The following is a 16,651-nucleotide window of genomic DNA, read 5'->3' on the forward strand; positions in this document are numbered from 1 at the left end:
ACGACAGCGCAGCTGCTTCAACACCCATCCACGTTTTAATTATCTCCACTTCCTTTTGGCTGTTCGGGGTCATTGGGGTCAGCTCACGTCTTTACAGGAGGCAGTTTCTGCAGACTTTAGTATTTACTTATTTAATCTTCACATTGTCGGAGCACAAAGCATTCAAAACCTTTAAAATAAACCTTTAATCATCCTGATGTGCATGTTGATGTGTTGTTTGAGTTTATTTTGTATGAATGACTGGTACATGCCTATTGAGTTAGTGTTTACTTTTTAAAAAGTGCAAGAAATCAGATTTTTGGGGATGATTTCATGCTCATGTAGACAACAGGAAGGAAAGGCAGAGCATGATGCAGCTCAATCAGCTAAAAATATCATCATAATAAAAATTTGTAAAACATTTCCACGATCTTTGGAAGTCTTTTAGTCTCAGAAAATTAAATATACAAAACTCAAACTGCTCACATGACATTTATCTGTGAGACACACACACACGCTGCCCCTGTATTGAGTAATCTCATTACAGCAACAGTTGCTTCTTTTATTTGCAGGCAGTATAGCTGTTGTCGCCTGTTGTGTGGCCTGTTTTTCTTGTTTTTTTTTTGTTTTTTTTTAAGGCATTCAGCTGAATCTGTGGGTTTGTGCTGAAATGTGAATATGCAAAGTATCCGAGGTTATCGTGCGGTTGAAGTTTTTCCTCCCAACTGTCACAAAAGCCTGCGCTGAGTTATGGAAGTCGGTGGTGAAACCAGATGGGTTTGGTCTGGCTGAGGTGGGTTTAAGGAAATTATGAATGACTCACAGGCACATTTAAAAGCTCTAAAGAAGTATTCTGGTCTCGGTTTGACAAACATTTACTTTGACTGTTAGGAATTCTGATGTTTCACTTCATTCTTTCTTTCCTGTTTTCACGTTTATTTTCATGAGTTTGATGTTTCTGTATCTCATGTTTTATCTCCTGTACACATTATGTTATATTCCACGTATGTGCGTGTATATTGTGTGTGATTTGTTGAGCAACCACAAACCCCTGTCTTCTTGTCTGTCATGCCCTTGACACATTCACAAAATAGACTTTTTAACCTGTTAAATCCTGATTTATATTTAAAATATCTCAATTCAGAGGCTACTGTAGCAGCTACAGTGCCTTGCAAAAGTATTTGGCCCCCTTGAACTTTGTGACCCTTTGCTACATTTCAGGCTTCAAACATAAAGATATAAAACTGCAATTTTTTGTGAAGAATCAACAACAAGTGGGATACAATCATGAAGTGGAACGAAATGTATTGGATATTTCAAACTTTTTTAACAAATAAAAAACTGAAAAAGTGTGCGTGCAAAATGACAGGACCATTCTGGAAGAAAACCTGATGGAGTCTGGTAAAGACCTGAGACTGGGACGGAGATTTGTCTTCCAACAAGACAATGATCCAAAACATAAAGCAAAATCTACAATGGAATGGTTCACAAAAAAACATATCAAGGTGTTAGAATGGCCAAGTCAAAGTCCAGACCTGAATCCAATGGAGAATTTGTGGAAAGAACTGAAAACTGCTGTTCACAAACGCTCTCCATTTAACCTCACTGAGCTAGAGCTGTTTTGCAAGGAGGAATGGGAAAACATTTCAGTCTCTTGATGTGCAAAACTGATAGAGACAAACCCCAAGCTACTTACAGCTGTAATCGCGGCAAAAGGTGGCGCTAAGGGGGCTGAATAATTGTGCACGCCCAATTTTTCAGTTTTTTATTTGTTAAAAAAGTTTGAAATATCCAATACATTTCGTTCCACTTCATGATTGTGTCCCACTTGTTTTTGATTCTTCACAAAAAATTACAGTTTTATATCTTTATGTTTGAAGCCTGAAATGTGGCAAAAGGTCACAAAGTTCAAGGGGGCCAAATACTTTCGCAAGGCACTGTGTTTTCTGGCCTGCTGTGCTGTGTGAATGGCACAGAGACGGAATAGCCTCCACCTTGGAAGGTACTAAAAGTGTTCAAGAATGGTTGCAAAAAGCCCATCACAGGGACAGTCAGCGATGGCGAGATGTCTGACAGTGCTGCCCGCAGTCGGGATCCCAACTAACAAGGCAGCTAAAAATGCAGCTGCAGAAGGAGAGATTACAAATGACAAATTTAGTCACTTGACTTAGAATAGTAGCTACTGGTTGAAGTCTGCTGCTGTGCCCTGCAACCTGTAACAGCCTTCACCTTTCAGTTTTCAGTCATTTATTATTTCTTAATTCTTTTGTCAGTTTCAAGTTATTTCGTGGCCATTGTTGGATTTTCTTCTTTAATGGAAGGACACCAACACATCTACCCACCTTTGTACATTGCAAAAACTCAAAATCTTAACAAGAATATTTGTCTTATTTCTAGTTAAAATGTCTAATTTTTAGTCAAAAACTCTCATTACACTTAAAACAAGAGTCATTACCAGCAAAAATAACTTGTTATTTGACCATTTTCACCTGTTTCAAGTAGATTTTCACTTGAAATAAGTAGAAAAAATCGGCCAATGGAACAAGATTTATCTTCTTATTACAAGCAAAAAAATCTTGTCCCACTGGCAGATTTTTTCTACTTATTTCAAGTGAAAATCTACTTGAAACAGGTGAAAATGGTCAAATAACAAGTTATTTTTATGGTAATGAGTCTTGTTTTAAGTGTAATGAGATTTTTTGATTAAAAATTAGACATTTTAACTAGAAATAAGACAAATATTCTTGTTAAGATTTTGAGTTTTTGTAGTGTATAAGAGACAAATCAGCGATCCAAAAAATATTCTGCGTTCAGCTTCATAGTGTAATATTTGAAGCAATTTAAATCACAACTTTTAGCTAAAAATATACATCGGGGGTCTGTGGCACAAAGCTCTCATATTGACGTGACAGACCGACATACAGTAAACATATTTGTTAAAGAGTTTTCGTTTTCTCTGGAGGTTGTTGCTCTACTGAGGTTTCTCTGCAGGTTTGTTTTGTCTGTAACCATCAAAATGATGAGATAACATACAAATCCAGCTATAACATACTAACATGCTAATAGATTTTGAAAAATACTTTTCCGGTATTTCCTGATAAATTACAGTAATATCTACATTTTATGATTAAAAATAAACGAAGGATATAAGAATAAAATAAACCACAACAAAAGGGTGTGATTAATGTTTTTGTAGCATTATTAAATCAAAATCATTGAACTCCAGTGTCACCTAGTGATGAATGATTGACAGGTGTCCTTCCCGTTACTGGGCCATTTTATTAATCAATATATTTTATTATTGTTTTAGGCTGTGAAAATGTATGTCCTTGCTTTCAAATTTTAAAGTAAACATTTTTTTAAATAATTTTATCTGTTGACAATTAGAGGATTGTTCTTTTCCTTGTATTATTATTTTTATCAGGTATCTAACTTGAGCATCTCAACTTAAGATACATTTTGACATGAGAGGTTATCATGACTGTGGCCTTTTTTGCTCGTAAAGTGTAATAGATTGGGGCATGTTCATGCATCATGTAATGGACTAGGAATCTCTGCATCGTAGTTTGGCAGACAGAGGGTATATTATGGAGCAGGGTCCAACGCTGTAATACTTTGTAAAAACAAACATGGGAGAGGTAATAATGTGCCTTAGTGTGATCTTTGTGAATGCACAGATGGAGAGCTCCTTTTTGTGTGAAACTGGCTTTTTTTGTCCCACGAGAAGTGCACTTTGTTGCGTCTTGTGGCACGAGATGAATATGTACGGTCTTTTAATAGGCCGCACCCATGTGGTAAGACGTGATATCCAGTACTCGAGTTGTAAAAAAAAATCAGGGGGGGTGGTGGATTTTATCATTTGGGGACAGATAATTTGTGCTGAATACAAGTAATATAATATATTACAAATAATAGCAGTGACCAAAACACCTGCAGAAATACTGCAGGAATGACATAGCAGCAGTTAAATGCAGCCTTCTGTAAGCTTTAAATATCCACTGGGCTTACATCAAATACATCAAAACACAACAATAAAAAACAGTTTTCTGAACTTATCAATATGACTCTGTCCTTCACAGGATAAGTAAAATGGATCACTGCAAACACTCAAAATCTTAACAAGAATATTAGTCTTATTTCTAGTTAAAATGTCTCATTTTAGTAAAAAAATCTTATTACACTTAAAACAAGACTCATCACCGGAAAAAACAACAATTTTCACCTGTTTCAAGTAGATTTTCACTTGAAATAAGTAGAAAAATCTGCCATTGGAACAAGATTTTTTTGCAAGATAAATCTTGTCCCAGTGGCAGATTTTTCTACTTATTTCAAGTGAAAATTTACTTGAACCAGGTGAAAATTGTCAAATAAGTTATTTTTCTGGTGATGACTCTAAATATGGAAATATCAGTAAAACCACATTTATTGATGAAATGACATAAGGGATGGAAAGGGGGGATGGCAGTTTTACAGGGGGGGTGATTTTGACCGTTTTTATTTCAGGGGGGATGCCATCCCCCCTCATCCCCCCTCAACTCCAGTACTGGTGATATCCCTACATAGAGCGCCGTTTTCAACTTTTTCCATGTAATCTTAACTGGATAAAAACAAAACTAAACCAGATTAAGGTTCGCTTTTCTTTTTGAACCTTAGAAAAACGTTTAATGCAAATTGTGCACAGAAAACACATACATACACAGTGCATACATAAAGTATCATAAAGTATAAATGATTTTAATGTTGGCCTACACGAGTACGTCCACACATACTGTAATACATCACTTTCAACATACCTCATATAAACCAGTCCACAGTGGATTTGAATGCAAACTGACCGCACCACTTTTGGTCAAACATGAGTCCACGTCACAATAGTCTTCTGCATCTGCTCGTGGGGAAAACCGAACATGAGAAAAACAACTGATGACCACATTCTGTAGTGTGATTAGATGCTGGTGTGTGTCCTACACGAAAATCAGTAGATACAAGCTGTCTCTTTTTCTTTTAATACTAAGTAGAAAGCGCTGTGCAAATCTGAGCTCAGGCAGGGGGTCCAATCCTTGCTTTTTGGGAATTTACTCCTGTGGGGGGGAGATGGGTTTAATCCATAGTTCCTCTATCAGTCTTAAACATTTATGCAGATACAACAAGACATAGAAAGCTTTTTAAATGCACCCATGCTCTGAGGGCCAAACGATTAAGGAATGTCAGTGTTTGACCTCGTCGAATACAAAATACTGATAATGACTGCTTGTAAATAAGGGGACTGGCGTATGAAGTGACAGGCAAGAGTCTTGTTCATCAGCGGCTTATCTCAATTGGCTGTTTCAGCCAGTCACTCACACCAAACCAAAAAAAAACAACCAAAAAATTAAATAAAAACAATGCAATGAAAGACAGCTTACAAAACAAGGCGTAATATTAAAATATAAAAACATGACTGAATGAAACGGATATACTGTATAACCAGGTATCAAGTAAAGTTGTAAAAATCAAACAAAAAAAGGAATGTAGTTCTACAAAAAAACCACTAGAGGGCGCCAAATAACCATGCTCGGGGAACCGGTTCTACGTTTATCTGGACTGAAAAGTTGATTCTGCTGGTCAACTAACACTGACAACAAGGAAAGACAACTGTCTTGTTCTCAACCACCCCTAATCCCACATAGCAGCAGTGGTAAACACCATCATCTTTTCTGAAAAAAAAAAGACTTTAATACATTCTTGATATGAAGTCTCACAGTATAAATGACAGATTTTAGTTGAACTAACATTTACTTGTATGAGCACAGTGGCCTTAAACGTCTCACTGCATCAGGACAGACAAAACTGACTCATGCAGTCATAAGAAGCTGAAACTATTCCTGCAAAGTTTCTCTGAACAGTTTTGGACACCACGACGTTTGCATTCCACCTGTTCACTTTGTCAGAAAAACGACACCCCAAAGTTGTGTGTTTCACGCTCGAGCCCCCGGTTTTGTCCTGCGTTCCGCTGTGCGTTTGTTGATTGTCTCCACTCAGTCTCTGGGGAGACACTCCTCCTCGGTGATGCCCTGAGCCCGCAGCTCCTCCAGGACGTTGTCCAGATGGCCGGGGTCGGGGTAGCCGTGGCCCGTGAGGTTGGAGCCGAACTCCGTCTTGTGGTGCACCTCGTTCCAGATCACCGTGTCCGACTCGCCCGTGGTGCTGGACGTCCCCACGGAGAAGATGAGCCGGCGGTCCCATGCTACCAGAAGCAGCCTCAAAACCTGAGGAAGGAGATTCAAAATGAGACCGTGTCGCCATGTCAACGGCTTGCTACGAGGAATGGGAGATATTTTACCGTTCACGATATACCGTCAAAAAAATTCCCCACGGTTAGGGCTGGGCGATATATCGAGATTTTAATATATATCGATATATTTTCAAACGCGATATGGCACGAGACAATATCGTTTATATCGATTATTAAAAAAAAAATTATTTATTTTTTTTTATGATTTTGATATAGCTTATTTGGTGACAAATTGACTTGAATGTTTTATTTGAGATTTGCACACATTTTTTGTTATTTGCACAACTGTCAACCTCAGTGGAAAAGTCTGCCTGTTACTGTCTACATTGTATTAATTGCACAGTGTATTTTAATTTAATTGTTATGCAGGAAAGTGATATTTGTTTTATTTTATTCAAGAAGCATTTTAATTCTATATATGCAGGCAGTTTATTTTTATTTCATTTGTTTTATACATTTTGATATTGTGCAGACCTCTGTTAATAAAGGTACCTGTGTGACATTTGGCACGAGGCTTTGTATTAAAACTGACTGTTTTTTTAAGGGTTTGCCTCAGAAAAAAATGAAGCTAACAGAGATGCTATGCTATAACTTTGGGGGAAACCCTAATTATGGCACAGAAAAAATATCGATATATATCGAGTATCGCCATTCAGCTAGAAAATATCGAGATATGACTTTTGGTCCATATCGCCCAGCCCTACCCACGGTAAGAATTTGTCATCTCGCGGTAAAAACGATAAATTCCCGTTGATGACGTTTTTGTGTAACAAACATGGCGGAAGGCGGATCTGAGAGCGAGGAGCTTGTTGTTAAACGATAATTATCTGGAACTGTTTTGGATTTAAAAACAGTGACGAGGAGCAAACATCATCTATTATGTGCAGAGTCTGCAAAAACAGAAGGAAATGGTTGGTACATTTTGATATAACGTTTGACTATTACGCAAAAAAAATTGCAATAGTATCTAATTTGTGGCATGTTCCAACCACAGGTTAATTTGCACATTTTATTTATATTAGAACAGGTCATCACTGATTGGATTTTATTTTCAGTGAACTTTTACTTATTTGTCCTGTTTCTTTATTTATCAGGTTGTATTTTTTTCTACTTTGTGATTTTATAAGCTAAGAAAACTTGAAGGACAATGGTACTTTTGCTGTTTGCACTGTTATCCCACTGTTTAAGCCATACAGTTTGAATAAATGTTGAATCTGTTCTTACATTTCAAACTTGTTTCATTTGAGTCATTACAATTTTGCATTACAGGTGTACTAATTTAATTGGTTTTTATTAATTCAATTTAATCGGTGTAGTTTAGTAGTATTTAGTATTCTTTTAGAGCAGTGTTTTGGGGGCTCCAAAGACTGAATGTGGTGATAGATTTATAGTTAAAAAGGTGGAGTTGAATTGGTATTTTTTTTATCGTCATTTTTATCGTTATCGGGATAAATGCCAGAAATTATCGTGATACATTTCTTAGTCCATACCGCCCATCCCTACTTGCTACTCATGGAAATAGAAAGAAGAGATTTATGTATTTACCTTGCGGCCCTTCTCGCTGTCAGGGAGGTAGCAGTGTCTGGGGAACCCACGAGCAGTGAAAGGTTTGCCTGGATTCGGGTGTTCAGGGCCCTAAAAATATCATCCCAGAAAAAGCAGACAAGAACATTAGTATCTCTTGTATTGATCGTTCTGCTACTAATACCCTAGAGCGGGGTTCGGCAACCCGCGGCTCTAGAGCCGCATGCAGCTCTTTAGCGCCGCCCTAGTGGCTCCTGGAGCTTTTTAAAAAATGAAAATTTTAAAATGGAAATAGATGGGGGAGGGAAATATATCTTTTATTTTAATATGGTTTCTGTAGGAGGACATGGCATTCTTAACGTTTTCCAATGCTGTAAAAATGTGTAGAATAAATATGGAAAAGTGGATAAAAGTGGATTAAACTTGAATAATTCACGTATTAACAAATTGAAAACTACAATAAAAAAAACCAAATATATAAAATATATATATATAGATATATAATATAATATAATATAATATATAAAAATATATAAAATCTAAACAATATGAAGGTTTAATTACTTTAAATCTGGATTAAATCCTTTTTTACTTTTAATTTTTTTTTAAATATTTTTGCTGGTGTTTCAATGTAATTTATGCTTAGTCATGTTAGTTGAGCAAAATATGTCATTTAAATTGTGCGTTTCTAAACAAACCGGCCAAAGGGATTGTTTCCAAAGGGAAAAAGAGAAAAATACCTGAGGAAAAAAGAGGATTCAACATTTGTTGGAGGGAATCATTTGCATTCATTGCCTGAATGTTAGTAGTATAACTAATATAGATACATACTGCATGTGTTGTCTTCATTCTAAGGCTTATACGAGACTTTACATTTTGTGCGGCTCTAGACATATTTGTTTTTTGTGTTTTTGGTCCAATATGGCTCTTTCAACATGTTGGGTTGCAGACCCCTGCCCTAGAGAGATTGATGCATTTACTGTACCTGGATGCCAGGAGGGATATTGTAAATGATCCGGATGGTTTTGCAGTCAGGATGTCCGGGCAGCGAGTGGGGGATGACGTGGTACTCCATTTTGCCGGGGGGCTGATTGCCGGTCTTGACCCCGTAGATGGTCTTGCAGGTGGGACACTGCAGGCTGCCGTCCTTGTTGCCGTTGTTGTACATGGCGACGAGGCACTGGAGGTGGTACTGGTGACCACACTGTGCCAGGCGGCCCACCGACTCGGCCCGGGAGATGCCGCTGACGCCGGGACCCTTGTAGCCCGAGGGGCCCGCCAGGGGCTCCATGCAGATGGTGCAGTCCTGACATGGGAACACAAGTCCAACTTAGCTCTTCTGATCAATGCTTCTACCTACATTTTCTTTACAGGTTTTGAGCCTCGTCTCATGACCTTCATCTGTTGAGATGTTGCCCACCTTTCATGTACGTAAGACTTGCAAAGAAACCAAATCTCTGACAAAAGAGCACCGTCCATCCACGAATGCATCACATTTTTGATGTTTTTGTTTTTGTATTTGCCTCATTTAGTATGCACTTATTTATCTTTAGTTGTACTTGGATTTATCTTTAATCTATCTGTTTTTGGTTTTTTTTTTTTTTTTCATTTTTTTTTTCATTTAGGAAAATTATTTTTCTTTTTTTCATTGTTTTCTGCTTATTATTATCTTTAGTTTTTATTTGTTTTTGTTTTTTTGTCTTGTTTTTCTTTTTAGTTGTTGTTCTTTGTACTCGTTATCTACTTTGTTTTATTCTGTTTAACTAACATTTTATATTGTACTGTAAAAGTTTTATAGAAATGTATATTTGTACTGTAATACTGTAATACAAATGAAGGCCATGAGATATGAACAAGCACTGGTTTTAAGTTTTTATCAAACTTCATGAATATTTTCCAGCTCAATGATGCTTTCCTGAATTAATTAAGTATTTAGCACCAACCAAGGACCATAGTAACTAACAAACTAATCAGATCAAATAAAACTCACCTCCTCTGGAAGATTGCGGACTTTCTGAAGGTAGCGCTTCACAACTTCCTCAGGTGTCTTGCCTAAATAATAAAGACAAAGTTTAATCCCCTGGTGAGAACGGCACTTTAATGAGTTTATTAACACGTACTGCAGGTGGTCGTGCAGCCACTGTCTTCACACCCACCTTTCCGGGCCTGTTTCTTGGTGGTCTTGCGACAGCAGTGGCCCAGCCCCGGCACAGGTTTGATGTCACTCTTGCTGACGGGAGGAGGGTGAAGCACCAGCTTGGGAGGCCGGGTCAGGCAAACAGGAAGTCCTGCTGCACTCATTAGGATCCCTGTGATGCCTGAGAACAGCCAGCAGAGGGGGCAAAGGAGACAACTTGTTGACTTCTTTGGGTGCGTCCCAATACTCCCCCTCGCCCTCCTTTTCTTCCCTAACCCTAACTTTTGCGCGTTCCCGTGAAGGTAGTGGTGTCCCAATTCCTCTTTTCACCTAGGGGGAGGGGGCATAACGAGGGCTAGGGGCTGAGAATAGCCCCTTCAAATCGAGGGATTTCAGATGCTGACTTGGCGAGCGAGGGGGTATGAAAAAAAGAGGCTCTCCGTCGATTTGACTCGCCGACCGAAGGCAAACAGGCAGACTGGTCTCAGAGAAATAGAGAGAAATAATCCTGTGACTCGTCAGATTTGTTTTGGATGTTTCTGATATAATAGTCTTCAGAAACCACAAAGTAATCCAGCTGTTATCTGGGTAATTTACACACTTTCAGATAAAGTTGCGGAAGATCACGCCAGAATAAAGGGATTTATGGTTCCGCGTTACACCAACGCAGAGCCTACGGCGGAGGTTACGCAACCTACGCCGTAGGCTCTGCGTCGATTTAACGCGGACCCAAGCTCCGGACCCGGCAGACAGAAATCTCTAAATTTCGGAGCAAATTTCTTAACAGGCGTAGCTACAACTGTTAGATTTCATCTATTAAACCAACATATTCCTAAATGATTTATTTCAGCCGGCGTGATTCTCAACAGAGCTGCGTCCCGGGAGAGAGTGTCTCTCCCGGGGCTGACGGAGCAGCCTGACCCGGCGGAAACGTCTCTTCTCGGGCTGTGAGCTGAGGCTGCTCCCCGGGGCCGGCGGCTCTTCTCATCTCCGAAAACATCGGGTCAAATTTCTTAACAGGCGTTATTTGGATAAACTGAGCCCCGGTTGGGGATCTTAAGGTTACCATTATACCTGAAAAAATATTAAAACTTAATAAAGTGCCATATTAACAGCGCTACAGCTGAAATTAAAACAGCTTTTGGCTCTCAGCTTCCTGATCAGGGAAGGGATGAAAACGAGGGGTAGGGGGAGAATTGGGACAGGCACCTGGGCCAAGTGCCCTAGATCTCAAGTGCCCTAAAATCTCCCCCTTCTTTTTTAGGGCTTAGGGAAGAAAAGAAGTGCGAGTGGAGAAAAGAAGGGCGAGTGAAGGAGAATTGGGATTGGGCCTTTAAAGGAGACTTGAATTTTGATATTCATGACATATACAGGACTGTCTCAGAAAATTAGAATATTGTGATTTTCTGTAATGCAATTACAAAAACAAAAATGTAATACATTCTGGATTCATTACAAATCAACTGAAATATTGCAAGCCTTTTATTATTTTAATATTGCTGATCATGGCTTACAGTTTAAGAAAACTCACATATCCTATCTCAAAAAAATAGAATATTCTGGGAATCTTAATCTTAAACTGTAAGCCATAATCAGCTATATTAAAATAATAAAAGGCTTGCAATATTTCAGTTGATTTGTAATGAATCCAGAATGTATGACATTTTTGTTTTTTTTATTGCATTACAGAAAATAAAGAACTTTATCACAATATTCTAATTTTCTGAGACAGGCATGTATAAAAAAAAAACAAAAAAAAAAACACTTTGGTCAAAATACCCCAAAGATAAACTACAAAGCCCCCCTTTTAAATAACATCTCTGTTCATAAGTGATGGATTTAGAGGGTGGAGTCAGCCACTTGACTTAACTCCACCCCCTTTTCCATAGGGAATACTTTTTTGGAAATTAGCATTATATTTATAAATTACCTTTTTCAAAGGTAAAATCGATTTTAAGAGATTGTAAACCTTGGATTTGTGATGTAATAGATGTTGGAAGTTATTTCAGATACCGAAACATATGCTTTTTGTTTTTTAAATAACGTGTCCCTTTTAACCTGAGAGTTACTGTACGTATCAACCTCCTTTAATCCTGGCGGATTAAATGGAATACCATCTTAATGTTGTATTTACATTAACATTTACAAAGAGCAACTTAAAATTCCTCTTCAAAGTGCGAATGTTATTTGGCCAGACGACTTATTTTGTTAAAATGGAAGGACAAACTCCCCCCAACTTTTAAATTATGGGTTAAGGATCTTGCACGTCATTTGGCACTGGAGAGAATTCGTTACTCCACGAGAGGGTGTGCCCAGACATTCTATGATATCTGGCAACCTTTCTTAACCTATATAGGAAAAATGGACGCCACTGAGATTGCAGGGGTGTGACACTGACCCTTATATTGTATAATTTACTTACTTGTTGTCTGTAATGTTTATTTTTATTTATTTATTTTTATTTATTTGTATGTTTTTATTTATTTATTTTTAACTTTATTATTTTTATTTTTTATCTCTGAATGGTACAATAATTTAGTTGTAGGGATGGGGCTCCGTTGGAGCAAGACATGTGGGGGTTATAGGTGTTTATCATATTAACTACGTTAATTCTAATTGTCTTGTATGTAATTATTCTGTGAAAATTGGAAAAAAAAAACAATAAAAAGACCTTTGAATAAAAAAAAAAAAGTGCAAATGTTAGATATCGACTCAGTAATTCTGACTAATTTCAGCTTCTTGATAAATTATCACGTCGCTGGCCGTTTACCTGCCAGTGCAGGATGTACAGGGCTGGATCCATTCAGGTTCTTCACCGGAACTGTTGGCACTCTGAAACACAAGAAAAAAAACAATGCTCACATTAATCCACGCTCCGCTGACAACACCGGCATAGGTCACAAGTGACTCAGCAGGTCAGCTCAGCCCGGACCCAAATATGATGAGTCACCTGTAAACAAGTGGAGTTACACGCAGCTGCTCGCAGCATATGCCAGCGCTAATACGAGCCGCCAGGTTAAGAGGCTTTTCAAGAGTCATGTGGACAGACGCACAGATGTTCGTCGCGACATGACATACTGTCCTATAATTGACGGCTATTTGGGGCTCAAAGCCTTTTTGAATTAAAACTGAAGAAGTTTGGAAAGACTAATTACATCGCTAATGTGCCATAATGCAGGAGCAGTAATCACCACAGTTAACACAACTCAATCGTCCCTTTTTGTAGAGCAAATTGAGCTATTTTCTTTTTTTTTTTTTCTTTTTTTTTTGTCTGCACACATATTAATGATTGATACCATGACGGTAGAAACCAAAAGGTATATGTGCATTATTACTATATTTAATATATATACATATATATACGCATACATATGCGTACACATACATAAATATACACATACAAACCCAGTGTTTTTTTTTTTTGGGGGGGGGTTGGGGCTATTTAGTGAGCTATTTTCAACTTAAAAGTTAAACTCAATTTGATCCAGATTCTTGTTAGATTTGTTTAACAAATTCATTAAATAAGGTGCCTTTTTTAAGGGCCACAGTAACTTGATTTGATTTGATTTAATTTATTTGTCCCGTACTGTCAGTCTTCACTGACAGTACATTTCTTGTTTTCTTCAACAGCTGCTAGATCATTAGGAGGTGAAAAATCCACACAAACGTGTGAAGATCAAACACATAAAGCAATCTGTAATGAGCACAACACCTGTCTAGTTAGAGGTGTGTACTTACGGTCTGCCACCTTTGATAACAGTCATCGTCGTTTCTTAAAAGCAACCAAAGACCGAAGATGCGAACGATCGAGATATTCCGGCAAACAAAATCCACTGGTCGCAATATTTGTCTTTGCTTTCCCTCTTGTATGTCTGGTGCAGTTGAGAGCAGGTCCGCCTCTGTCGCTCCCTCCCTGGTCGTCTGCGTGTGAGCCGCTGTGTCGCGTCTCCTTCCTCTTTTTAAAGGGGCTAAGCCACCTGTCCCCATCTGTTGATTGAACTCTGCTTGCAGGGCAGTGAGTCGTTACGGGAGGGATTACCTGTCAGGCGGCACGTAACTGTGCCAGGCGGTCATAAGGCTGACAGAGATCAGCACATACAGCTGAATGCAATACCAAAACAATGCTGAGGTAGATGTATGTCAAGACAACCCGTTTAAGACTTCAGAGCTTTGCCTTGATTTCTTTTTTCTCTAATGAATTAGCTCCGTTGCCGCCATCCTCTCAATTCACTCCCATCCTTTGGACAAGTGTCAAGAAAACGTTTAAGGTCTTGGGTGTTTGCTTACTGTTGCTCAATAATCAAGTAGAAACTGGAATGATTTATCAATTTCATTTATCACTTTCTTTTGGGGACATAATAGCAGTTTTTGGGAGGTCCTGTAGGGTGCCAGACAAAGGTTGCTCAGGAATAGGCTTGTGTTGAAAAAATCGATTTCCCAATTCTAAATGGATTCTCATATTAATTCCTAAAAATCGATTCATATGTCTAAAGATCGATTTTCTTTTATTTATTTATGTATTTTTTTTTTCATCATTACATTACAACTTTTGGTTATTTTTTTGTTTATGCCCTAAAAAGGAATGTTTTGTTGGACACGAGGATAACTGGTGCCATGTTTTTGCCTTTAAATATGTTTAAAGGTATGAAAACATTAAAGTGTTAGGTTATAATTGCATAAATTGTCTATATTTCATTACTTTATACACTGTCTTGGGGTTACATTTGCAAAAAATGCTAAAAACCAAATGCTCAAAAATTAAAAACCAAAATAGACAAAGGAAAAAGGAACAAATAAAAATGGAATGTGGGAAAAAATCAAACCGATTTCCTCCGTCTCTGTTTCCTCCCTGGATCTGTTTGGTAATTCTGACCCACATGATGTTTCTGAAAGCAGTTCTATCAGCATTCTGGGAGCTGATTGGTCCTTACAGCATCATTAGCTGCAATACTTGCTGTTGAGCTCAAAAAACTGTTTTAATAACACTAACCCAAATCAATATCGTAATCGAAACGAATCGGATCGAATCAAATCTTGATAATCGATTCTGAATCTTAAGAATCGGAATCGAATCGATTCTTGACATTTGAATCGATCCCCAACCCTACTCAGGAAGTGCAATTTCCACACAGTTGGGATGGAAATCATCTGTTTTTGACATAATTAATTAAATAATCGCTCATCCGTGAAAGCCGGGGCACTGTGCAAAATTGTTTTACTCTGTTATTGTAGTCGGGCCAAGGGAAATGACTTGACGCCCCTTTCTGCCAATCATCCAGGCTCTCCACTCGTTTCCATGGTAACATCACTCGTCTCGAGCCCTCATCGTGGGTAACCAGTGTTGTACGCCTCAAGTAGATACAGCTGCTAGTGCTTACCAGTGGTATCACTGGGAAGTTGCAACAATCTAGCCAATAATACACCCAAAACCAATGTGGGCTGAAAAAGAAAGTCAGTATTGGAGGCAGCTTCAGTCATTCGGACAGAACAATATAAAAACCCTGCTGTTCCCAGAGTTATGTCTGACTATGCTGTGCACTAACGTAGGCTGGATTGCATGATACCTATAATCTGGTAGTTAGTTAGTAGTACGTATTCATGTGTTCTGGAGGTGTGGTTTCTGATGGAGATTAGAAAACGTGGCTCAGCATCACATTCTTGCAAATTTTCCAAGTACCCCTACTCCACCGATTAAGGTGCCTGAAGTAAAGTCAACCAAATGAATGTATGTGTATGAAAGAAACAACCATTCTTATGCCATGTTAAAGCAGCACTATGTAACTTTTCCACCTTAATCTCATATTTCCAGAGTCATTGTGATGGTACATCAACTTCCAACAGGTTTAATGAACCTCTGTCATGGTCTGAGGGGTCTGTATCGCCTTCACTGGCACTATGTAACTTCGAGGTGCATGGTAGGAACCCTGCCACACTACTGGTACTACCGATTTTGTCCAAAGGAGCCGCCAAACTCAACAAAAGCTGAAAGTTACATTGTGCTGCTTTAAACACCTGGAACCATCAATACTCGTAATATCACTTTGTGAATGAAGAAGAGGGAGTTAGCCTACGCTCACAAACAGAGGTGTCAAATAACGAAGTACAAATACTTTGTTACCTTACTTAAGTACAAATTTTGGTTATCTATACCTCACTGGAGTAATTATTTTTCAGACGACTTTTTACTTTTACTCCTTACATTTTCACGCAATTATCTGTACTTTTTACTCCTTACATTTTAAAAACAGCCTCGTTACTCTATTTCATTTCGGCCTTTAAAAAAAAACTATCCAGTTAAATTGCTCCATCCGGATAGAGTGAATTTGGTTGTGGTTGTTTCAGATGTTCTTGTCCAGTTTTGTTCTTACATCCGTTCCCTCAGATTCCTGCAACTAAACTTGGATGTACATTCCAATAAAGGTTAGGATAAATGATAACATGCCTCTGAAGTTTGACTTTTTGCACCATTACAATACTTATAGGCAACTAGTCATCATATCTCCTGCTCTCTGAAACACATGTTAATGCTCAATAGTACACATATATGCTTCTTTAATATATTTGCATTATACTAAGATGCATTCATTTTCAATAGTGTTTGTCCTTAATGGCTTTTTTACTTTTACTTTTATACTTTAAGTAGTTTTGAAACCAGTACTTTTATACTTTTACTTGAGTAAAAAACTTGAGTTGATACTTCAACTTCTACAGGAGTATTTTTAAACTCTAATATCTAT

General features: G+C 38.1%; 1 protein-coding gene across 2 annotated transcripts in view; it reads right to left on the minus strand.

The window, feature by feature from the left end:
• Nucleotides 1-4,557: 4,557 nt before the first annotated feature.
• Nucleotides 4,558-16,651, minus strand: part of dtx4a (deltex 4, E3 ubiquitin ligase a) — a 30,516-nt gene continuing 18,422 nt past the window's right edge. For both annotated transcript variants that reach the window (XM_061709616.1, XM_061709617.1), the window contains exons 4-9: nt 12,685-12,746; nt 9,934-10,095; nt 9,768-9,829; nt 8,763-9,083; nt 7,799-7,888; nt 4,558-6,227 (exon numbers count right to left, since the gene is read on the minus strand). In XM_061709616.1, the coding sequence (XP_061565600.1) occupies nt 5,997-6,227; nt 7,799-7,888; nt 8,763-9,083; nt 9,768-9,829; nt 9,934-10,095; nt 12,685-12,746 (928 nt within the window). In that variant the 3' untranslated portion in view covers nt 4,558-5,996. The remainder of the gene's footprint in view (nt 6,228-7,798; nt 7,889-8,762; nt 9,084-9,767; nt 9,830-9,933; nt 10,096-12,684; nt 12,747-16,651) is intronic.

This window comes from Cololabis saira, chromosome 20, assembly GCF_033807715.1.
Source record: "Cololabis saira isolate AMF1-May2022 chromosome 20, fColSai1.1, whole genome shotgun sequence".
Lineage (NCBI taxonomy): Eukaryota > Metazoa > Chordata > Actinopteri > Beloniformes > Belonidae > Cololabis > Cololabis saira.